The sequence below is a fragment of the Arabidopsis lyrata genome, assembly GCF_000004255.2.
Source record: "Arabidopsis lyrata subsp. lyrata unplaced genomic scaffold ARALYscaffold_5, whole genome shotgun sequence".
In the NCBI taxonomy this organism is placed as follows: domain Eukaryota; kingdom Viridiplantae; phylum Streptophyta; class Magnoliopsida; order Brassicales; family Brassicaceae; genus Arabidopsis; species Arabidopsis lyrata.
This window is the reverse complement of record NW_003302551.1, coordinates 19,369,172-19,388,471: the sequence shown is the minus strand read 5'-3', so window position 1 is coordinate 19,388,471 and position 19,300 is coordinate 19,369,172. Positions and strand designations below refer to the sequence as shown.

At 37.8% G+C, this 19,300-nt stretch overlaps 7 protein-coding genes across 9 annotated transcripts; 2 read left to right on the top strand and 5 right to left on the bottom strand.

Moving 5' to 3' along the window:
• Positions 1–947: 947 nt before the first annotated feature.
• LOC110228021 lies at positions 948–2,466 on the bottom strand. The gene is made up of 2 exons (XM_021024064.1): positions 1,782–2,466; positions 948–1,695 (listed from the first exon to the last, which is right to left on the bottom strand). The coding sequence occupies exons 1-2, from the start codon at positions 1,899–1,901 to the stop codon at positions 1,474–1,476; spliced, it is 342 nt and encodes a 113-aa protein (XP_020879723.1). The 5' UTR covers positions 1,902–2,466; the 3' UTR covers positions 948–1,473.
• Positions 2,467–2,547: 81 nt separating this feature from the next.
• On the bottom strand, positions 2,548–3,654 carry LOC9312579. Of its 2 annotated transcripts, XM_021024062.1 has the most exons (3): positions 3,397–3,654; positions 3,039–3,306; positions 2,548–2,956 (listed from the first exon to the last, which is right to left on the bottom strand). In XM_021024062.1, the coding sequence occupies exons 1-3, from the start codon at positions 3,535–3,537 to the stop codon at positions 2,568–2,570; spliced, it is 798 nt and encodes a 265-aa protein (XP_020879721.1). In that variant the 5' UTR covers positions 3,538–3,654; the 3' UTR covers positions 2,548–2,567. The 2 variants fall into 2 exon arrangements, with proteins under 2 accessions (XP_020879721.1, XP_020879722.1); XM_021024063.1 differs by having other exon boundaries at positions 2,554–3,306.
• A 1,028-nt stretch (positions 3,655–4,682) lies between these two features.
• Positions 4,683–8,349, bottom strand: LOC9314346 (sister chromatid cohesion 1 protein 3). The gene is made up of 12 exons (XM_021024059.1): positions 7,883–8,349; positions 7,376–7,634; positions 7,237–7,283; positions 7,096–7,145; positions 6,974–7,008; positions 6,377–6,858; positions 6,179–6,284; positions 5,976–6,112; positions 5,351–5,880; positions 5,178–5,260; positions 4,962–5,097; positions 4,683–4,883 (listed from the first exon to the last, which is right to left on the bottom strand). The coding sequence occupies exons 1-12, from the start codon at positions 8,004–8,006 to the stop codon at positions 4,782–4,784; spliced, it is 2,091 nt and encodes a 696-aa protein (XP_020879718.1). The 5' UTR covers positions 8,007–8,349; the 3' UTR covers positions 4,683–4,781.
• Positions 8,350–8,442: 93 nt separating this feature from the next.
• Positions 8,443–9,651, top strand: LOC9314345 (60S ribosomal protein L38). Its single transcript, XM_021024065.1, has 3 exons — positions 8,443–8,546; positions 8,880–9,063; positions 9,421–9,651. The coding sequence occupies exons 1-3, from the start codon at positions 8,544–8,546 to the stop codon at positions 9,441–9,443; spliced, it is 210 nt and encodes a 69-aa protein (XP_020879724.1). The 5' UTR covers positions 8,443–8,543; the 3' UTR covers positions 9,444–9,651.
• A 96-nt stretch (positions 9,652–9,747) lies between these two features.
• LOC9312578 (flowering time control protein FPA) lies at positions 9,748–14,897 on the top strand. The gene is made up of 5 exons (XM_002878230.2): positions 9,748–10,266; positions 11,547–11,789; positions 12,036–12,092; positions 12,237–13,066; positions 13,284–14,897. The coding sequence occupies exons 1-5, from the start codon at positions 10,000–10,002 to the stop codon at positions 14,605–14,607; spliced, it is 2,721 nt and encodes a 906-aa protein (XP_002878276.1). The 5' UTR covers positions 9,748–9,999; the 3' UTR covers positions 14,608–14,897.
• A 214-nt stretch (positions 14,898–15,111) lies between these two features.
• LOC9312577 (protein STRICTOSIDINE SYNTHASE-LIKE 13) lies at positions 15,112–17,271 on the bottom strand. Of its 2 annotated transcripts, none has more exons than XM_002876463.2 (5): positions 17,201–17,271; positions 16,417–16,837; positions 16,043–16,327; positions 15,791–15,958; positions 15,112–15,705 (listed from the first exon to the last, which is right to left on the bottom strand). In XM_002876463.2, exons 2-5 carry the CDS (start codon positions 16,791–16,793, stop codon positions 15,294–15,296), a joined length of 1,242 nt encoding a protein of 413 aa, XP_002876509.1. In that variant the 5' UTR covers positions 16,794–16,837; positions 17,201–17,271; the 3' UTR covers positions 15,112–15,293. The 2 variants fall into 2 exon arrangements, with proteins under 2 accessions (XP_002876509.1, XP_020879719.1); XM_021024060.1 differs by lacking the exon at positions 17,201–17,271 and adding an exon at positions 17,091–17,193.
• On the bottom strand, positions 17,261–18,671 carry LOC9314344 (RHOMBOID-like protein 13). Its single transcript, XM_021024061.1, has one exon. It carries the CDS (start codon positions 18,402–18,404, stop codon positions 17,595–17,597), a length of 810 nt encoding a protein of 269 aa, XP_020879720.1. The 5' UTR covers positions 18,405–18,671; the 3' UTR covers positions 17,261–17,594.
• Positions 18,672–19,300: the final 629 nt, after the last annotated feature.

The window sequence follows — 19,300 nt, the reverse complement described above, 5'->3', positions numbered from 1 at the left end:
ATATGTATGTGTATATGTTTCCAAAACGTTTCCAACCCCTAATTTTAGAAAATATCGTTTTTCGTTTTCGAAACGTTTCGCTTCCGCGTTTCCGTTTCCGTTTCTATGCAACATAGATTAGAGTTATATTTGGCAAGTATAATAACTGTTGTGATATGATTTCGTAAACAAATTTAAGATTTGATTTAATCGTAAACAGTCGTATTTTCTATTTTTATTATTTCGAATTTATTATTATCAATTTTTATGGAAACAGCTTATTAAATCATAATAGTAAATTTAGTTTGTTTGATTTTTAGATAGAAAAGACAGAAAAATCTTTTTGAATATATATTGTTAATGCTCCAACAAAATAAATAAATATACTTTTTGAATATATATTTTTGACCAAAAGAAAAATGCTCAACAAAAAATATATATATATATATATATATTTTTTTGAATATATTTTTTCGAATTTTTTTCTTTTGTTTTTTTAAATTCAATAATTCTAATGGCATTCATTGTAATTAATCTACCAAAATTAGGTTTGTTAGTTTTGAGTGATTCCCAATTAATAATATAGATAATCAAAACTTTGTTGTCGTTGCTAACTTTTATATGATTGATTAAGTTGTGATTTTCTTTAGAAAAGCATTTTGTTTTGATTGAGAAATAAGCTAAGGCTTTACTATTTCTGTGATTTTGTATATTGTATTTATTTAATTTCATGGATGGCTTCTTCATATATATATAGATTTATATATTTATATGATTTGAATTTTTATTGCCTCCAGGATTACTGAAGGTAGAAATTGCTTGGAAGTGGACCTTATTCATGTATGAGAAAGATCTTTCAAGAGGTTAGTAAACTCTAAATCTGGAAGTTTTTATTGAAATGAAAATAGCTGGAGTAGCAAACATGAATCAAAATAACTGAATAATTCTGGAATGAGGAAAAACATAAAAACCATTGAAATAGAACAACTTCCATGCATCAAACCCGCAACACTTTAGCATAGCTCCCTAAATCTAATTAGGTTCAATTTTCTCCCCTTCCACCTTCTCCTCTTCAATCTTCAATACTCCAATCTTCTGCTTTTCAATCTTCTCCTCTTCAATCTTATCCTCTTCAATCTTCTCACGAATTGAAGATACACAAACCTTTTTGGTAGTAGAAGACTGCCCTTCAGCTTCGTCAGAACTTTCATTACTTCTTTTTGAAGAAGGAGTTGCAGAAGAAGTAGTGTTTACATCTGTTGTGTCACTGCTATTAGTCAAAGCAAGAGCTTCCTGTTTCAAACCAGTGACCATCTATATATTAGTGAAAGTTGTATATAAGAGATTTGATGCCAACAGTCTTAAAAATTTCCAGTACACTATTTGATATTAGAAAACAATAGGTGGTACTCACTAATCTTTGAATAAGATCCTGCCCTTTAGTGATATAGTTGAATAAGTATTTGATAGAACTTGTTTGGGTGCACCAATTGTTTAAATTACCTGATCAATAGACAGATCATTAGCTTGATCAATCTGGTTCTCGGATTCTTCAACATTATCAAGATCGTATAAATCATTACCCAACCAGACGTTAAACACCTTGTATGTGTCATCTGTTTCATTGATGTTCTCCTTTCCAATACTGAGCACAAACTGGAAAGTCTTCCCAACCAAATCTTTAACAGGTCCAGGCAAATTAGTTGGATCTTTTATCTGTTATGTCAAGCATGGTAAAATCAATATTTAGGAATTATAATTTAAACTTCTTTTGATAATAACTTAATGTAAAATGTTACTACCTCATCCCAATTCCCTTCCAAAAGATCCTCTGCAGACACTCCGATGATCTCAGCTGCTGTTTTGTCAAACAACTTACACATAGTATTTCTAGTGTTATCCATCACTGCAAGGTTTAACATGTACCTATATCACAAAATTTTAATATAAAGGAGTTAGAAAGTTTCTTATAAAATATCGTGTATCCAAAGAATATAAATATTGTAGTTACCTTGGTAAGACCTTAGGAGTATCTTCTTTACATGTTGGACACCAAAACAATGGCTTCTTCCCTTTTTTGACAATCTCATTTTCAATTTTTGGTATCTTATACGCTGTCTTGCTACACTTAAGACAGCTAAAGAAATACCAAGCATAGTCTGTGTCCACTTTCAAGATAGTACAAATAACATTGCACTTACCAACCTAGACACATAGTAGAAACATATTAGTCTTTATATTTAAATATATAGATTTGATTTCAAAATCTATGATAAATACTTACTTCAGTGGCTTCAAAAACTTCAGAAATGGTTTTCCTGGGAAAAGTCTGAAAATATGCCTTCTTCTTAATGATTTTGGTATCCTTAGGCATCACTTCTTGAATAGTAAGTACAGGGACGTCTGCTGGCAAGCTGTTCAATGTAAGATAAGAGAATTAATATAAGTAAATACGTTAGTAAAGCAAATATTAGGTATATTTTAAGTTTTTTCAGAAACTTACTTGTTCACAAAATCTTGGACAACAGGATAGTTTGGATTTATTTCCAACAAAGACATGTCAAAGGCATTTGAAATAGATCTTTCGCCTATTGAATTTGCAATATATTAGTAATATCTAATAATGTAATAAACATATTAAGCATCCAAATGTAAATAATCCAAAACAATATACCTTTGAATGAACCAATTTTAGCAAGGCGAATCAAACAAATGACCCTTTCATTGCCTCCATTTTGACATGCATCCCACATTCTCTCAGCAAACCTCCCCCAAAGAGTACATGTCAAGCGTTCATCACTATAATAGATAAATGATAGATTTTGTATTAAAAAATAGACAGTTGTTTGAAAAAAATAATAGAGTAAATAGATCACAAACTTTGTATCACGCAGTTCAAACTCAAATCTTTTGGTGGCTTTGTTGTTGACATCGTGAGTTGTCATCTCACCTAAACTCACGACCTGACCAAGAACATCTGTAGAATATATGAAATGGTGTTAGATTGCTATTTTTTTGCTTTAAACACTATATACAGAATTAGGAGGAATGAAAAATACCAATCAAGATGTTTTCATTCAATCCATTAACATTCAGAATGTCTGGAAAGTTAGCAAAATCAAAGTAAAACTCCTCAGAAATAGAAGGAATACGACTTATAGCAGTCGTATTCATGAGGGTCATCTTGAATGGAAGTCTGGTTGGCCGGTACTTTCCAGTAGATTTTGCAACTGTGAAATTTTCCACAGTTCTCCACTCTCCAGTTGTGATGAGCCTTTGAAATTTGTTGACTTGCTGTTTCTTGATAGTTGCATGAATCAAGGTACCCTGTATTTAGCAAATTAGGAGAATTTAACATTAGATGAATACATACCCATTAAAAGAGTAAATCTATACTATTGGTAAAAAGATACTTACAGTTGTATCAGCAAGAACCATCTCGAGAGTCTCCCCAGAATATTGGGTGTATTGAATCCACGAATGGACGATTTTCACTTGGATCTTCCATTGAGTTTTGAATGGTTTCACTGCATTCAGTTCGGTGATGGAAAGAGCCATTTTTTATTTGGTATAGAGGTGGTTTGATAGGTTATTGAGTATTGAGAATGTTGTTTAATTTCTATATTTATAATAGATAGAAGACGTTTAGGGTTGCTTAGGATTTAGAGAATTATCGCCTAAGAAAATATTTGAGAATAAAAATAGTTATGGTATATGCTTAATTTATTCCGATATGAATAGATAGAGTTTGTAGTTTTTGGTATCAAGGATATCAAATATAAAGAGATAAGTTTAGTTTTAATCATATGATTATATGGGATTGAGTTGTTGTGGAAATATCGGTGAAGAGGAGAATATATATGTTTGTTTGTTAGGGAAATATTTTGCAAGTTTAGTTTTAATCATCTGATTATATGGGATTGAGTTGTTGTGGAAATATCGGTGAAGAGGAGAATATATATGTTTGTTTGTTAGGGAAATATTTTGCTATGCACGAAACTAATTGTGGTAATTTGAATTAATGCAGATGTGAGTACTAAAAGCGAGAGAAATTTATTGGGCCATGTCGACTAAGCCCAGCAAGCTGAATTTATTGGATCCGAATCATGGCTCCAAGATCCGAATGTAGATCCGCGTGTAATTGTCTGCAAATTATCTATTATGCCCTTTGACAAAATCTGTAATGTAATCGTAGGTTGTAAATTTTCCAATGGCAATTTTAATAATTTTTTACATTTTATAAGGTTATTTAAGTTAGAATGATTCCCAATTAATAGTATAGATGAGGCTATCTATATATACTCTTTGTCTTCGACAACTTTTTGAGGTACGTAATCCATTTTCTTTTTGATCTAATATTCTTATCACTAAGGGTGGTCTTTAATTAGCAACCTGTAAACAAACAAAACATAGTAAAGTGTAACAAGATCGTGGGCAGGCTTCATACGTGGAGGGCTAGTTGTATGCTGCTCCAAGTACCCGATTATTTTTGTGTTTGATATTTTTGATTCCATTGGGTGAGGACTTTCTCTATGATACACATGTTGAGAGCTTCAATTCATTTTCATTTCCAGAATCATAGAGAATCTCAAAAACTTGTTTTTTACAACATGGTCACTTTTAACTCAAGTGAAGTATTGACTAATGATGGATTTTAGACGTTTACCCATGCTTTCTTCGAGTAAAGCTTTACTTGAACAAAATGTAATCAAACCAGGGATCAATAAATTAAGAATGACTACTTCCTCGTCTTGCTTCAATGCTAATAATATACATAAATAAGTCTACTAAGCATTGTTTATTCATGTTTGAACCTTTGAAAAAAGGGCAGGCATCAACTTCAAAGCGATATCACCGTAGGGTCGGTCCTGTTGCATATCTATAAGTCCCCTAGACTTCAAAACCTGCAATTCAAAGACAACTCGTCTAAGCTAGAGGCAGTGCAGAGATAGAAAAAAAAACACGTATCGAGAATCACTCACCAGTGTCTCAAAGAACATTCGAGCAGCTAGCTTCCTTGTCTTTCCTGCCAAGATCTCGCTCAAACTTAGATCTCCAGAAGGATGGCTTGATGTGGGACTACTTGAAGAACGTTGTCTAAGATACTGAGCCAAGGCTCTGCAATGTTCAATGAATGTTACAGGTTAATAGAGAAACAGTAGGATCTTAAATCCACATGGTTTTTGGAATATATCTACCTTGCTCTCCCTGTCAAAGCATCAGAATCTTGACTAGGTGTTCCTACTGGGGAATTCCCTCCTACCTCCAGGAAATAAAGTTCCTGTATGGCACATGCAAATGGTTTTGCTATCAAGGTTAGCGAACCACCAAGAATGGTAAAAACAAAACACGCAAACATGTGAGAACAAACCTCATTAGTCGTTTCAGAAACAGGTGAAAGCCCCAAATTTCTTGGTCCAGGCAAGTCCTCTGGAACTGTGGAAGTTGAAGGCTCTGTTCTGTAAGATTCTGTCTCCCAAGTTCCAGGCTGAGTGGTGAAGTCATTGGTTCTAAAAGGTGAAGATCTTGGAGGTGGTGACGGCATGTACACAGGGAAACCACCATCCCTTAAATGTTCGATTCCAATGTCATCATTATCAAATGTCTGCGGAGATTGAGCTTCTGTTGCTACAGACTCTGCATGCGTGGGTCGAGGACCTGTAAAGTCTTGGGCATCATCAGTTTGTTGAACTGGAGATAGCTGAACTGTACTGTCTGGATTAGTAGAATCAGGAACGATAACTCGTGGAATTGGAGAGACCGGATTAATTTCTGTTTCAGCTTCTCGAGTAGGAGATGCTACAGATGAAGGTTCAGGTAAAGTTTCATCAGAAACAGCAAGATATGGCTTCGAAGCTACATAGTCCTTTTCAAAGACCCTGCCTAAAACATCTGAGAAGCCTGCAGATAGACATGAACAGACAATAATCTTTCTTCAAAAACCTTGGGAAAAAGAAGGCAAAACTGTCGAAAATAAATAATCAATAGAAAATTACCAGTAAACAAGGGCTCATCAAACTTTTGATCCTTCCTTGACTGGTTATTCATTCTCCAAACATTAACTTTCGATGAAGGCATCTTCTTTCTCTTACGTAGAGTATCACTAGGATCCTCAAGCCTTTCTCTTATGTACCTGTTCAAATTCTTTGATCAGTAATGAAATAATCAAAGTCACATGAACCAACGGAAAAGTTATCACCTGTTGGTTAATACATGGACCTCATCAAAGTTCTTCCTCTTCCTTTTCCTTCTTTGTGGTGGGGGAGGAGGAGATGGCTGAAGCACCAGTTGAGGTGATGGATGCACTTAACATAAAGAAAAAAGTGTTTTAAATAAATAATAAGATAGAGAATGTAGTCGTTAAGCTTGAAATGATCAGACTATGTTGTTTACTCACCAAAATCTGCACGTTCTTCCTCAGAACCAGCAGAACCTGGAGATCCTGAGCGCAGCTCAAACGCCGAATGCCTTCCAGAATTTAACATTTCTTCATCAATACTAGGGATAGTGGGTTCCTTCTCATTCAAAGTTTCATCTAAAGACTCAGTGCGTTCAACTCTGATATTCTGTTGTTCTGCAGCAAATGATGGATGGGAAGTGGGGCTTAGATCATGCCCAGCGTCACGCCTTTTCTCAATCTCGGGAACATTTCCAGGAGAATTGGCATCGTTTCTCTCGGTATTGGGATTGATCTCTTCTGTCAGGTTACTTTGTCTAGGATCCTGGACTTCAGGGAATTCCTCTGTGACGTTACGAGGACTATAGGTTCCAGTATCAAAAGCAATATTGGAGTCTCTTGGCTCATTGTCTTGTCCTGCCTCATGAGCCGTTTCAACATCAGTTTCTCCGTTATGCCCACTCACAGGTTCTGTTGATTGGCTGCTCAAATCATAAAAAGAGGTAACAACATTAAAAGAGCAGATCAACTAAACAGATAAGGAAGAGTAAGAGCAAGGTGTAGTGGAGGAAATCAAAACTCTATGAAGAGCCTCACTCGACATCCATCGGGATAGATTCTGAGATGATGTCCTGTAAGAAAGACATACAACCTTTCGTTAAAGAACAAGTGCTCGGAGACATGAAAACCAGTAGTCCGAATCAAAGCAGTAATCTCACCTCGTCGAATGTTACAGCAACATAAGGATCAATGCCAGTAGGAATTTGATCTGCAAAATAAGCATCAACATCAGAAATACCTCGAAATCATGGTACACAACATCTAGAACCAAGGAAAAATAAAAAACAGGTAAAAGGTACCTGTTAGAGTAATATCTTCCTCACTCCGAGTATGATTATCGAATTCCCTATTATTCACAAGAAAAGAATATAAAAATGTTAAGATCACTCAAGCTTTATAAGAGATCATAACTCCAATAAAAGCTAGAAAGATGAATACATGTCGAGTCTGTCATCTTCCAAGTCGAACTCATCCAAATTTAGTGCTTGAGGCAAAGTCACAGACTCAGGCGGCGCCTGTCTCGCATCCTCAGGCAAGTTAACTTGAGAAGAAACGAAAGCCTTAGCGACCCAAGTATTAAGGAGATTCCAGTCATTGTAAAGATAATCGACTTTCTTTGAATATATTCGCACAACCCCAAATAGAAGGTGACCTGACAATCTCAATGCCAATGGTGCTTCAGGAAACATTATATTATCTGCAAAAGCCAATTGCATAATTTTAAAATCTACAAAAATTAATCAACAAGTCTCTGCATAACGAATCAAAATTATCTAAAAGTAAAAAGCTTTAACTTTTGGTGAGAATTTCAAACACTATAATGGGTAACATTTGGTGAATGACCATGTAAAAATTCTCATTGTCTTTATAAAATCAAAGGGGATTTAAAAAAAAAAATGCGAACTTTCAATGAAAAAGCAAAAATTGAAGAGAGGAAAGACGTACCAACAGTGTCGGGGATGTTGACGGCGGTGTACTGAGACTTCTTGAGGCGATGTTGCACATGAGCGGCACACCACACCGTCCCCAATGGACCCTTTCGAGCCAAAAGCGTATGTGAATAAAACATTTAATTCCTTCGAACAAGGAGCCCTAAAGAAGCAGAGATTCAGAATGAAGTCGATTTCAGAGAGAGAAGGGTTATCGAATCGAAGGTAATTATATATAATTTAGAGAAACCAATCAATTTCGAATACGAAACTGCAGAGCAAGAGAGAGAGAGAGAGAGAGACGAAGAGGTTAGGGCTTTATGTGCTTTTGGAGAAAAAAGAAGAGATTTTTTTGTGGAGCGGGAAAAAACCATTTAGTGGCGCTAATGTTGAAAATCATAGGAAAATAGAGACAATGACTTAAATACTGTACCCTTTTCTCCGTCAATCCTGAGTTTTTGAAATTTGCAAAACAAAACAACTTGGGCCACTAAACCCAATAGCCAAATTGCCGGCTTAATGGGCCTTAAAGGGTATATTTGGAAATTCTTATGTATGAGACTCTAGGGTTTTCTTCATATTTAGGGTTCTCTATTTCTTCCAGACGCTGGGTTCTGCCTTTTGCTGTTTGTTCTCTTGAGTGGAAGAAAGTTGCAGGCACATAACCAGATCCGACAATGGTAAAACTTTCGTCGTCTCTCAGTTTTTATCATTCTGTCAAGAAGATTATTGAAGCTTATTATTATATGTTTGATTATATGTTCTCACGACTAGGATCTGAGTAAAGTTTGCATGATTGAGCTGAAAGTAATCATTCTCTTATAGTGGGTTTCTTGTTTGGTTTCTAATAATCAAGTAGATAAGAGTCTTGCTCGTCACTGGTCTATTGGTTTAGGTTTCTTCTTGAAATGTTTAAGAGTTTTTGTTTTGAATCTCTTGACTTTGTTGAGCCATTTTGGGGTTTATGAATATGTATTGATTGAAAATGGGATGTTGATTTTGATAATCTGCAGCCGAAGCAAATCCATGAAATCAAGGACTTCCTTTTGACGGCGAGAAGGAAGGATGCAAGGTCAGTGAAGATCAAGAGAAGCAAGGACATTGTGAAGTTCAAGGTCAGGTGCTCAAGGTATCTCTACACACTATGTGTCTTCGACCAAGAGAAGGCTGATAAGTTGAAGCAGTCTCTTCCTCCAGGTTCACTCTCTCTTCTCTCTCTCTCTTTACATACACATTACACACTTGAAACCCTCTTATCTCATTACATTGTTAGATTTTGGCATAGGGATGGGTGTTACTAGCTTTGAGTAGTGCATCACCTGAAAGTCCCTCCCTAGCATCATAATAGTGTTGGATTTGGCATAGTGTTGATAATTCTATTGAAGTCTTAATATATGACCTTGTTATCACACACATTCATCATAATAGTCTTAGAAATTGGCATTTTTAGGTTCTGAGTTTTTTTGGTTGGTCCTTGTCCGCATGCATCTCTTTGCATTAGTAATGTGTTGGAATTGCTTTAGCTGAGTTGAATTCTCCATTTCTTGATTTCAGGTTTGAGTGTGCAAGACCTTTGAAGATCTTTTGAAATTTGGATCTATCATGGTTTTATATACCCTTCTCTTAAGAGAGATTGTTTTTCTTTCTTGTGTCTCTTGAATTACTATTATGATTCAGACTTCCCTTGGGTTTCTTTGTTATAACTTCAAAAGACTATTATGAGCTGGGTTTGTATTTTTTTTTTTTTTTGCTATCGACTTGGTTAGTAATATATATGGCCTCAAAGATCTGGAACCTCTCTTCTCTGAGAAGAAAGCAGGCACATCAATTTTGTCTTCAAATTTCCGATAATCTTCATGACCAGTTGAAACTGAAATATGATAATCATCACGCACGCATTTCAAGTTAACCAGAAACATATAAAAGTTGCTTGAAAAGGATTAATATGGTGGAATTAAACGGCGACGTTTTGGTGAATAGCAGTCGTTCTTTGCCTTCGTCTTCAACCTTCCAACCTCTAATCAGAATTGAAAGATTTTCAGATTAACGTCACAGCGCTCAGTCGCTATCACAGGGCAATTCTTCATTGGGGATTCTTGTTTTCCATTTCACGGGAGTCGAAGAAGACTGGCGATGAAGCCTTCCATAGGTCGTGAACCAAACGGATCTGGATTTCAATCGAACAATCTCTGGGTCGGTAGTTTGACAACCGATACTACAGAATCCGATATAGCCGATTTGTTTGGAAGATTTGGTGAAATTGATAGAATCACGGCGTTTTCTTCCCGTAGCTTCGCGTTTATCTACTACAGACGTGTTGAAGAAGCTGTGGCGGCGAAAGAGGCGCTTCAAGGTGCTGACTTGAATGGGAGTCTGATTAAGATCGAATTCGCTCGACCGGTTTGTTCTCATCTCTGCGTTACGTTTGGTTTCAATTGTAGTTTGTTTCTTAAATTTGATGGTTTGTTAATGGTTAGATCGATTTTGGGGATTCTTACTCTAGATTCAACAGATTTTGATGGTAAACTTTATGCCTCTTTCGTTCGAGAAATTGTTATATATCTAGTGTTAGTAGTGACTGTCCCAATCAAATTTAGAACCCACGTTCATGCTTGTCTTGTGGCGGATTTCATGTTTGGACCGACAAAATTTCGCCACCCGAATAAACGTTTTCAATGTCACCGGCTAATCAAATTCCCTTCCAAGCGATTACTTTGTGCAAGAGTTTTCGCCAAAACCACATTATGATTCACGAAAAAGAAAGCAAATGTGTTTCAAACTCGTCTTCTTTTTCTCGTTTATGACCGAATCCAAATTCATAGGTCTGCAGCCAGATTGATTTCGTAACTGTTGCTTGCTGTTCGTCGCAAGTCACTCTGCTCAGGTTTTCTACCATGTCATCAAGGCAATTTTAGGGTACTCTGATTTAGGAGGCTCGTTTCACAGATACACTTTGCTATATGTCAATCCTCCCAAGATTGAGTATGAACTCAAAATTCCTAGTAAGTTTGACTTTTTGCAGCCTTCTTGTAGACGCAAAGGCACCTGAAACTCTTAAGACCAATGTTGCATTGTAAATTCGAAAGTTAGCGTATCGAGCTCCAGCAAAACATATCAGTGTCCTTAGCCATGGTCCCTCCGGATCTCGAGTTATAACTGGGGAGTTGGAAAATGTGCAGACTGTGAAAAGCTTGTCGAGCACTAATCGACATGAGTGAATGGGATTCACGGGGTGATACAATCCTCGTAGCTCCTTTAGCCATCACCCATCAGAGATGTAATAGAAAAGGTTACAGCCGCATGGTTGATGACTTGATGGTTTTGTTATTTACCAGTGCGTAAAATCTACCAGCATCTCTGCTTTTCTTGTTTTTCCATCAAATCTCAATAGAGGGTCGAAGAATTGGTGTATTTACCCGCAAATCTTGAATGACCACCAGAGGGACTCCTTACAAACATTATTAAGGTCTTACTGATTTGAGGTGGGCTTGATTCCCTGTAATCAAGGAATGGTTCTTCTGAAGTCGCGTTGTGTGTTTAGGGTAGCAGACGATATGAATTGAAGACAATGGTGTTCTTTAGTGTCTTATATGTTAAAAGTTCTCTTCATGACGACTATGTACGTATCTCGATATTATGAAATATCGTATAGACTTCTTATGGGACTTACTTGTTTGCAGGCAAAGCCTTGTAAGAGTCTTTGGGTGGGTGGAATCAGCCCGAGTGTTTCAAAGGATGACCTGGAGGCAAAGTTCAGGAACTTTGGCAAAATCGAAGATTTCAGGTTTCTTAGGGAACGCAAGACGGCTTTTATTGACTTTTATAACATGGAAGATGCTATAGAGGCAAAGAACATGAACGGAAAGAGAATGGGAAATAGCTATTTGCGAGTTGATTTTCTTCGGTCACAAGGGCCACAAAAAGTATGCATCCATTTGTCGGTCCTGTGTACATATGAATATGCTTTAGTAATCCTTTAGTCAGAAATTCCTAATGAGTGCTATAAGTTTCATGAGTTGCATATGACTTCCATGGCTGGAAACTTTCTTGTGCATCTAGGATATTTACTTGTTTCATTCTATTCTTTTTTCCTTACAACATCTTACATTGCACAATCCATTTGATATTTTATCATTTCATAACCAACTAACATTATTCTCTCTCTTTAGGAACCATGGCCTGGCTCTAATGATGGCAGGGATGGCAGTTTGAGTACTAAACAACAGGTTAGGCTTATTGCTAGAAAGTCTTTTTTTTTCTGGTGATATGTATACCGATACTGGCTTTTGACATTTCATGATTGTTAGAGTTTAGTACAAACCTTTTGTATTTTCCAAGTTTCTAAAGTTCAATTGCTATATGTTTGACAGTATCCTCACTCATTTGGAGATGCTGAAGGAGAACGCCGACCAAGTAATGTACTGAGGATTGGATACCCTCCTTCTGTTCAGATTGACGAGCAAACACTACACAATTGTATGATACTCTTTGGTGAGATTGAGAGATGTATTAGTTACCCATCAAGGCATTTCTCACTTGTGGAATTTAGAAGCATTGAGGAAGCTCGTTGTGCTAAGGAAGGACTACATGGAAGGTTACTCAATGATCCAAGAATCACAATAATGTACTCGAATGATGACATTCCCCCTGGACGAGGAGATGATACCAGTTTTTATTCTGGTGCCAAACGATCAAGGCCTGAGATGTTCGTCAATGATCCTCCATTCATCTCGTCACCGCATTCTAGTGGGTTTTTTGGCTCTATGAGGCCCTTTCGAGGAAGCGTTGAACGTTCACATAGTGGTCCAGAATATAGTGATGTGGTTGGTACAGAAGAAAGCTGGGGGAGGCCATCTCCAACTGAAGCTGGAAAATCTGGAATACTCCCGTCTCTTGCACCACATACAATGCTACCTGTTAGGTCAAACCGTGGTTCTTGGGAAGGATATGATCCTGCTCAGTTGGATAGAGAACCCAAAAGAACCCGTAGAGATGGATCAGTGGATGGTTTTCCTTCAATGAGTGTAGATGATCGCGTCACTGGGTTTGACAGGACATACGGGTGTGCGTCAGTTGCAGCCAGGTCCGGCCGTGGTTTCCCTGATCCTGATTTCATTTGGAGAGGAATCATTGCCAAAGGTGGAACTACTATTTGTCGTGCTCGTTGTGTACCTTTCGGAAAGGGGACTGAAACTGAACTGTGAGTAACACTTTTGCCTTTCCGCTTTTCCGTGTATAGGAAGTTTTGTAGTTCATTAGTTAGACGTTATCGATCTGTTCATTCTTTTAGATATGATATTTTAGGTCATTTGTGTATTAGTCTACTTTTCTGATCTCAAACTGGATGTAGTTTTGATTCACTTCATTGATAACACTGCCCTCGATTGCTGATTCTTGGTTTTTCGAATGGTTAATAGCCCTGAGATCGTCAATTGTTCAGCAAGAACGGGTTTGGATATGCTTGCCAAACATTACACCGAAGCCATTGGATTTGAAATCGTTTTCTTCTTACCAGACAGGGAAGACGATTTCGCATCTTATACTGAATTCCTCTGCTACCTTGGTTCAAAAAATCGAGCAGGTGTGGCCAAATTAGACGATGGAACCACTTTATTTTTGGTTCCTCCATCAGATTTCTTAACTGATGTGCTCAAAGTGTCGGGTCCAGAACGGTTATATGGTGTTGTTCTCAAGTTGCCCCCACCACAGGTTCCTGCCGCAGCATCGTATAAACAAGAACCTTATCCCATTCCTCAATCTTATATGGGTCAATCTCGGAGTTTGCCTGCCAATGCCAATAATGGTTTGTTCGCTGCTAGAGAAGACCGAGCTGTGTTTGAATATAATAGAGGTATGCAGAAAGAATCAAAGCCTTCTCCAAAATCATTGCTTGGTCCTTTGAGCGAATCTGTTTCTGTACCTAATACTGCAATGCCTCAAGCTGGGGTTAGTCTAACGCCTGAGCTATTAGCCGCTCTGGCCTCCTTGCTCCCCACAACTTCTCAACCTACTGCCTCTGAAAGTCACCAGTCCGTTGGACTATCCAGTGGAGAAGCTCCATCACAAGCTTGGAATCGAGATCAATCGACGGTCTCTGACCCATCAAATCTATCATTCCAACAATTAGGCAATCAATACAATCCGATGGGGCAACTACCCCCACCTCCCCCTCTTCCTCCTCCTCCGATGCGTTATCCTCCGGTGTCAAGCACACCGAGCTACTCCAGTGGAATGGTCCATGGTGGTATGCAATATCAAGCACCATTTGTTAGCACACCTCAGCAAGCTCCGTTACCTACTCCTCCATCGAGTAATTATGCAATGTACTCTCAAGGTTCACATCAAGCTGTTTCTCAACCCTTGAGACAGCAATATCAGCCTGAAGCTCCCATGCTTAACCAAAACTACATACCGGTCCCTGGAGCTGAGAATCCTGTTTTGCATGGCTATCAGCAAGGTAATTATCACTGTCTGACAAATAATCAAGCGCATAAAGCAAATCCTTCCCAATCTCAAATTGCGATGCCACCACCAGCGAACATGAAAAAGTTGGATCCGTCTAGCCAAGCACAGCAGCAGCTCCAGCCTTTGCTCCTTGGAGCTGGACAAGGTACGTCAGATGGTGAGGTCGATAAGAACCAGCGATATCAATCTACTCTGCAGTTTGCGGCTAACCTTCTTCAACAGATTCAGCAACAGCAGCAACTGCCATCAGATGCTTCGACTGTTCAAGGCCCTTGAGAAGCTCCACATCCCTTAATCTGTTGGTGAGATTCACTATTCTTGCTCTTTGGTATCTGATCAAGTGCTTTCTGTTTTCTACTCTTCTTGCATAAGCGCACCGTGATGAGTTTAATTGGGTATTAGGGTCTTCTGATGTGATGTCTCCTTCTACATTATGGCTTCTTGAACAAATTTATATGGAAAAAAGCTGTTTAGTATGTGTGATGACTGAAGCTTGTTAAAAACCATGAAAGGTTGTGAAAATATAAAGATTGAACGTACACATGTTCTGAGTGAGTCTCGACAAACTTGTTTGCTTCTTGCTTTATATAATCTCAATGAAAATCATCTTTACAAATGTAAATCTTGCTCTCATGTTAATAATCGACATTTGGTCATTTAGTAATAAAATTCTTTTATTTTGTATTTCAATGATTTAAAAAAATGAAAAACAAAACAAAATGAGACTGAAGAAAGAAAGATAATTTCATGAGGAATATATGCATCAGTTCACATAATATCAACAAAAGGCAAACCGGTCCAATGGAACTTGAATCAAAACGAAGATAATTTAGTAGTTACAGAGAGATGATTTAGTTCAGTCATCCATTTGTTTATATTGTTTCTCTACCCTCATGAATGTAAATCAAGAGGATATTAAGAACACAACTTCCAGAAGCTAAGAACTACACAGCGAAGGTTCTTCATTGATTCGCCAAAGGATAAGGTAAAGTGGCAATGTGGTTATGAGCCACTGTTCCAATCCAAAGCTTCCCTTGAACCTCCCTCACTTCACTCACAAGCTTCATTACCTTCCCTTGTCTATCCTCAAGCACCTCCAAGACCTTACCTTCCTCGTCGAATCTCGATATCACAGTGTACATTCTCATCCCCATCGTTTTCGCCAGCAGCTTCATCGGTATTGGCAACCGAAAGTAGATGCTTTTTATCCAAGGGTTGTTTGTAAGAACCTCTTGTGCCGGTGTTCTGCAACAGTCTATTGCAACCCAAAACTGACCCTTTTCGTTTATTCTTACATTGTCTGGGAATCCCGGGAGATCTGCCACCACCTCAACTTCACCTGTCTTTGGACCCTCCAGCCAGTATTTCACCAATCTGTCATACACATATTGATGAAGAGAAATGAATGATAGATACAGATAAATAAACACAAAGTTAACGGTCATTTATTTGGTCATACCTGCAATTGGTTGTTTCGGTGAAGAGAAGGAAAGATTGGTCTTTAGAGAGTTGAATTCCATTGGGAAAAGCCAAACCCTCCAGCACAATGTGTGTTGTTTTGGTAGGTGGGTCATATCTTAGAAGCCTTCCTGTTGATTCTCCCTCCAGTAAGATAAAGAAATGATTCCTACAAAATACAAGTATAATTCTTATATCATACAATAAACGGTTGGAATTGACATACAAAGCAATAATAGGAGAGTTTGCTTACGCTCTGTCATATCTTTTGCTGGTGTCAGTGAAGAAGATGGAGCCATTTCTATGGATGTCAAGGTCATTGGCAAAGAGTATAGGCTTTCCTTCCACATGAGTAGCTAAAGGCGTAGCGATCCCTCCTTCAGGACCAACCACAAGGAGACCATAGTAAGCGTCTGCAATATACAAATTTCCTGTCTCTTTATGAAATCTCAGACCAAGAGGTCTCCCACACAGCTTCTCGTGCTTCCATTGCTTGTTTGTTGTTGAATCCACACCTCTCACACAAGCTTTCTCTGACCTAATTCTCATGAACACACAACATCGATAAGAAAAACTGAAACAAAACTCTCTGCACATAAAAGAAGTGATGAATATATAATCTTTTACCATTTTGATGTTACCACGGAAAATGTCTCCCATCCAATTGCTTCACCCATCCATCTAACCACTCTTCCATCAGCCAACCCTGTGTATGGACCACGACCTAAACTATCAAACTCTAATGACTCTGGACCAAAGACTTGGTCCACAAACTCCAGTTTCCCATGATTACCCAGTCGACTAAGGTTGTCTCTTGGCCAGCTTTCCATAACTTGCTTGTATGGAGCAACCTCATGCTTCACGGGTTTGAACTCACGACCCCCAATTGGACTCATGTGAAAGGGGTCGATTGCTATGAAAATTACAGATAAAGCAATGATACAGAGGATCGGATGATGAGTCACCAATGAGTCATATGTACCATACTGGCCTTTCTTCTCCATTTGAAAGTGCTTAGAGGTGGACCAGAAAGTAAGATCAGATTCACCTAATCAATGTACAGATTATATAAGCAATGTGTTGTGGAAAAATGCAGATCTTGTGAATAAAATTGGGTTGAAAGTAGGTTCAATGGAAACAAACAACTAGTCAAAAGTTGATCAAGTTAGATTACTCTGATATCAAATACAATTGCCATGATTCTGTTTGAGATAGAGCTTCAAAATAATCATCCAACCAACTAGTGCTCATAAATAAAAACTTGAAACTGTGAATTGGTAATTGTTCTACCCTTTTCTTACCTTCTTTTTTTGGAATATATATAACAAGGAAATGACAGAAGATGGAAACTAATAACAAAAGAAGATACTGCTCTAGTCCAAGAGACCTGCAGACTACTTCATCTAATTACCTTGTGAAATTGGGAGAGTGCAAATAATATATCAACGTGCTATTTCACAAATTCAATATATAAGACTGTTGGTAGCATGCTTTCATATGAAATAAATGGGAAGCTCACAAATGAGGAAACATGTCTAGCGGATGGAATCTTTAGGTAAGACATGGGACCCTTTCGCAACTATACATCAATCACATGACAAAATAATTGACTGCGTCATATTCATCTGTAATGATGCCTAAACAACACTAGCTTGATTAGACGAGGAATCCTTCCCCAATCACCACGTTATGCAGTTCAAGCAAGCCTTGAGGATCTCTTAAATTTGGTTGGAACTCTCAGTCTTCATCTACTACGGCACTACCTCGATGTTGTTCCCCAAATACAATATGACCATGAACTAAATTCAGACAACCTCCACTCCACTAAGAGGAACTGCACTGGCTTGCAAGGTGCGGCCATTTCCAATAAACCGCACTGAGGGTAAAGAAGCATCAGTCAGCGATTCGATCTCCAAGAAACTGAAATCATAAGCACCCGATTTCTTCAAACTGAAAACAAAGACAACTACGATCCAACCAAGCATAGTAAGAGCCCAGTAGTTGTTCATCCCGCCAATCAAACCCCACGAAATGGCGTAGCCAACCAGGATTCCCGACAAATGTCCCAGAAAACTAGCTTGTGGAACAATAATCGAAGTGAAAATGAGTGACTCGAATGGCGCAAAGCTAATGGGAAGAGAAAGAAGCCCAAAAAGATCCAGCTTTGAAGAAGGTTGCTTCATAGAGAGAATCGTCATCCAACCAAAGACAACACAAGAGTACCCAACAGCTGTAACTCTCCGGAAATAATCAATCTTGAATCTAGCAATCAACAAATGGTAGATCCCAATAACCAAAACACCAGAGAACACAACAAGAACAAGAGTGTAATGAAGGTAATAAGCAGTGCCAAGACCAACATGACCTAGCTGTTCCACAACACCAAGACTCCATAAAGCACTCATATTAAACACAAGATGCAAGACGCTAATATGTGATAAAGCAGAGGTAATCATCCTCCAGTAATGCCCTTCGATTGCAGTCTCGTAACTCAATCCAACTTGAGAGTACCCAATACTCTTCTTCTGAATCACAAACCAGATTACACTGCATATCGTTACGATGCAGCTCGTTGCTGGTTTCTCAATGATATCGTAAAACAAGGGTCTTCCCATACTTAAGAAGCTAAACCCAATGCTCAATTCCCTCCTCCAAATCGGCAATTGACAGATCTGAGAATAAGGAATTTTGCTGGCCGATTAAACTCAAAGCAGTGACCTTCTCAGCTAAAACCACCGACCAAAGTATCCAGAAGGATAAAATAGACAACTTTTCTTCCTCGGGAATTGATTCGATTCTTCGTGTTCGCGCTAACTTGTTCCAGATTTTTTTTCAGGAGAAAGTTTCGTCTTTTCACCAAATCTAAATCAGACAAAAAAAAAAAGAAAAAAACATTGAACCCAATTTTTGTCTGTGTCGGCTTGACTTGTGGTACTGGGCCTAGGTCTTAATAGCCATTGGGCCTATCACCATAATTTTTCTTGTCCAGCTATAAAAATCTGGAATAAATGTTATAGGATCGAGGTTGTTGAGTTTGTCAAATAGCAATAATGTTTTTTTTTTGTGGAAAAAATAGCTAAATATGACAATGATATGATATTATTGCTAGCTAGTAGTATTGTCAAAAGAAATTTTACTTTTGATTTTGTTCTTCAGATATGACTTTGGTCCCTAACATGTTATTCTTTTATGTTCACGTCTAACTTATCATCACATGATGTTCTAAGCCGTTTACAATTTTTAAAGTTCATCAAATCAGCTACATGATAACCAAAAGAATGACGTACAAATTTAATTTTAAACATGGTAGATCATTTGTCAATTTATTGGGAATTTGGGATTACAGATTAATGTTCGTCTTCTGTTAATATACAAAAGAATAAAAAAGAATGTTCGTCTTCTACTTAAAGAAAGTATAATCATGTAGTATGCATGTTTGTTTTTACTACTGTCGTTAATCGTTATCGATGAACAACAATGACAATTTGTCAATATTCAAAACTATGTTCGT

Coding starts and splice junctions, on each gene's coding strand:
- LOC110228021 (XM_021024064.1), bottom strand. CDS start 1,901: ATGTTAAACCTTGCAGTGATGGATAACACTAGAAATACTATGTGTAAG. Junction 1,696..1,781: donor TGGAAGGGAATTGGGATGAG/GTAGTAACATTT, acceptor TTGACATAACAG/ATAAAAGATCCAACTAATTT.
- LOC9314344 (XM_021024061.1), bottom strand. CDS start 18,404: ATGGGAAGACCCTTGTTTTACGATATCATTGAGAAACCAGCAACGAGC.
- LOC9312577 (XM_002876463.2), bottom strand. CDS start 16,793: ATGGAGAAGAAAGGCCAGTATGGTACATATGACTCATTGGTGACTCAT. Junction 16,328..16,416: donor TCCGTGGTAACATCAAAATG/GTAAAAGATTAT, acceptor CATGAGAATTAG/GTCAGAGAAAGCTTGTGTGA. Junction 15,706..15,790: donor ACCGAAACAACCAATTGCAG/GTATGACCAAAT, acceptor TGTGTATGACAG/ATTGGTGAAATACTGGCTGG.
- LOC9314346 (XM_021024059.1), bottom strand. CDS start 8,006: ATGTTTTATTCACATACGCTTTTGGCTCGAAAGGGTCCATTGGGGACG. Junction 6,285..6,376: donor GGAAGAACGTGCAGATTTTG/GTGAGTAAACAA, acceptor CTTTATGTTAAG/TGCATCCATCACCTCAACTG. Junction 5,881..5,975: donor TGATGAGCCCTTGTTTACTG/GTAATTTTCTAT, acceptor GTCTATCTGCAG/GCTTCTCAGATGTTTTAGGC.
- LOC9312578 (XM_002878230.2), top strand. CDS start 10,000: ATGAAGCCTTCCATAGGTCGTGAACCAAACGGATCTGGATTTCAATCG. Junction 11,790..12,035: donor GGTCACAAGGGCCACAAAAA/GTATGCATCCAT, acceptor CTCTCTCTTTAG/GAACCATGGCCTGGCTCTAA. Junction 12,093..12,236: donor GTTTGAGTACTAAACAACAG/GTTAGGCTTATT, acceptor TATGTTTGACAG/TATCCTCACTCATTTGGAGA.
- LOC9312579 (XM_021024062.1), bottom strand. CDS start 3,537: ATGGCTCTTTCCATCACCGAACTGAATGCAGTGAAACCATTCAAAACT. Junction 3,307..3,396: donor TGGTTCTTGCTGATACAACT/GTAAGTATCTTT, acceptor TGCTAAATACAG/GGTACCTTGATTCATGCAAC. Junction 2,957..3,038: donor GAATGAAAACATCTTGATTG/GTATTTTTCATT, acceptor TATATTCTACAG/ATGTTCTTGGTCAGGTCGTG.
- LOC9314345 (XM_021024065.1), top strand. Junction 9,064..9,420: donor GAAGCAGTCTCTTCCTCCAG/GTTCACTCTCTC, acceptor TCTTGATTTCAG/GTTTGAGTGTGCAAGACCTT.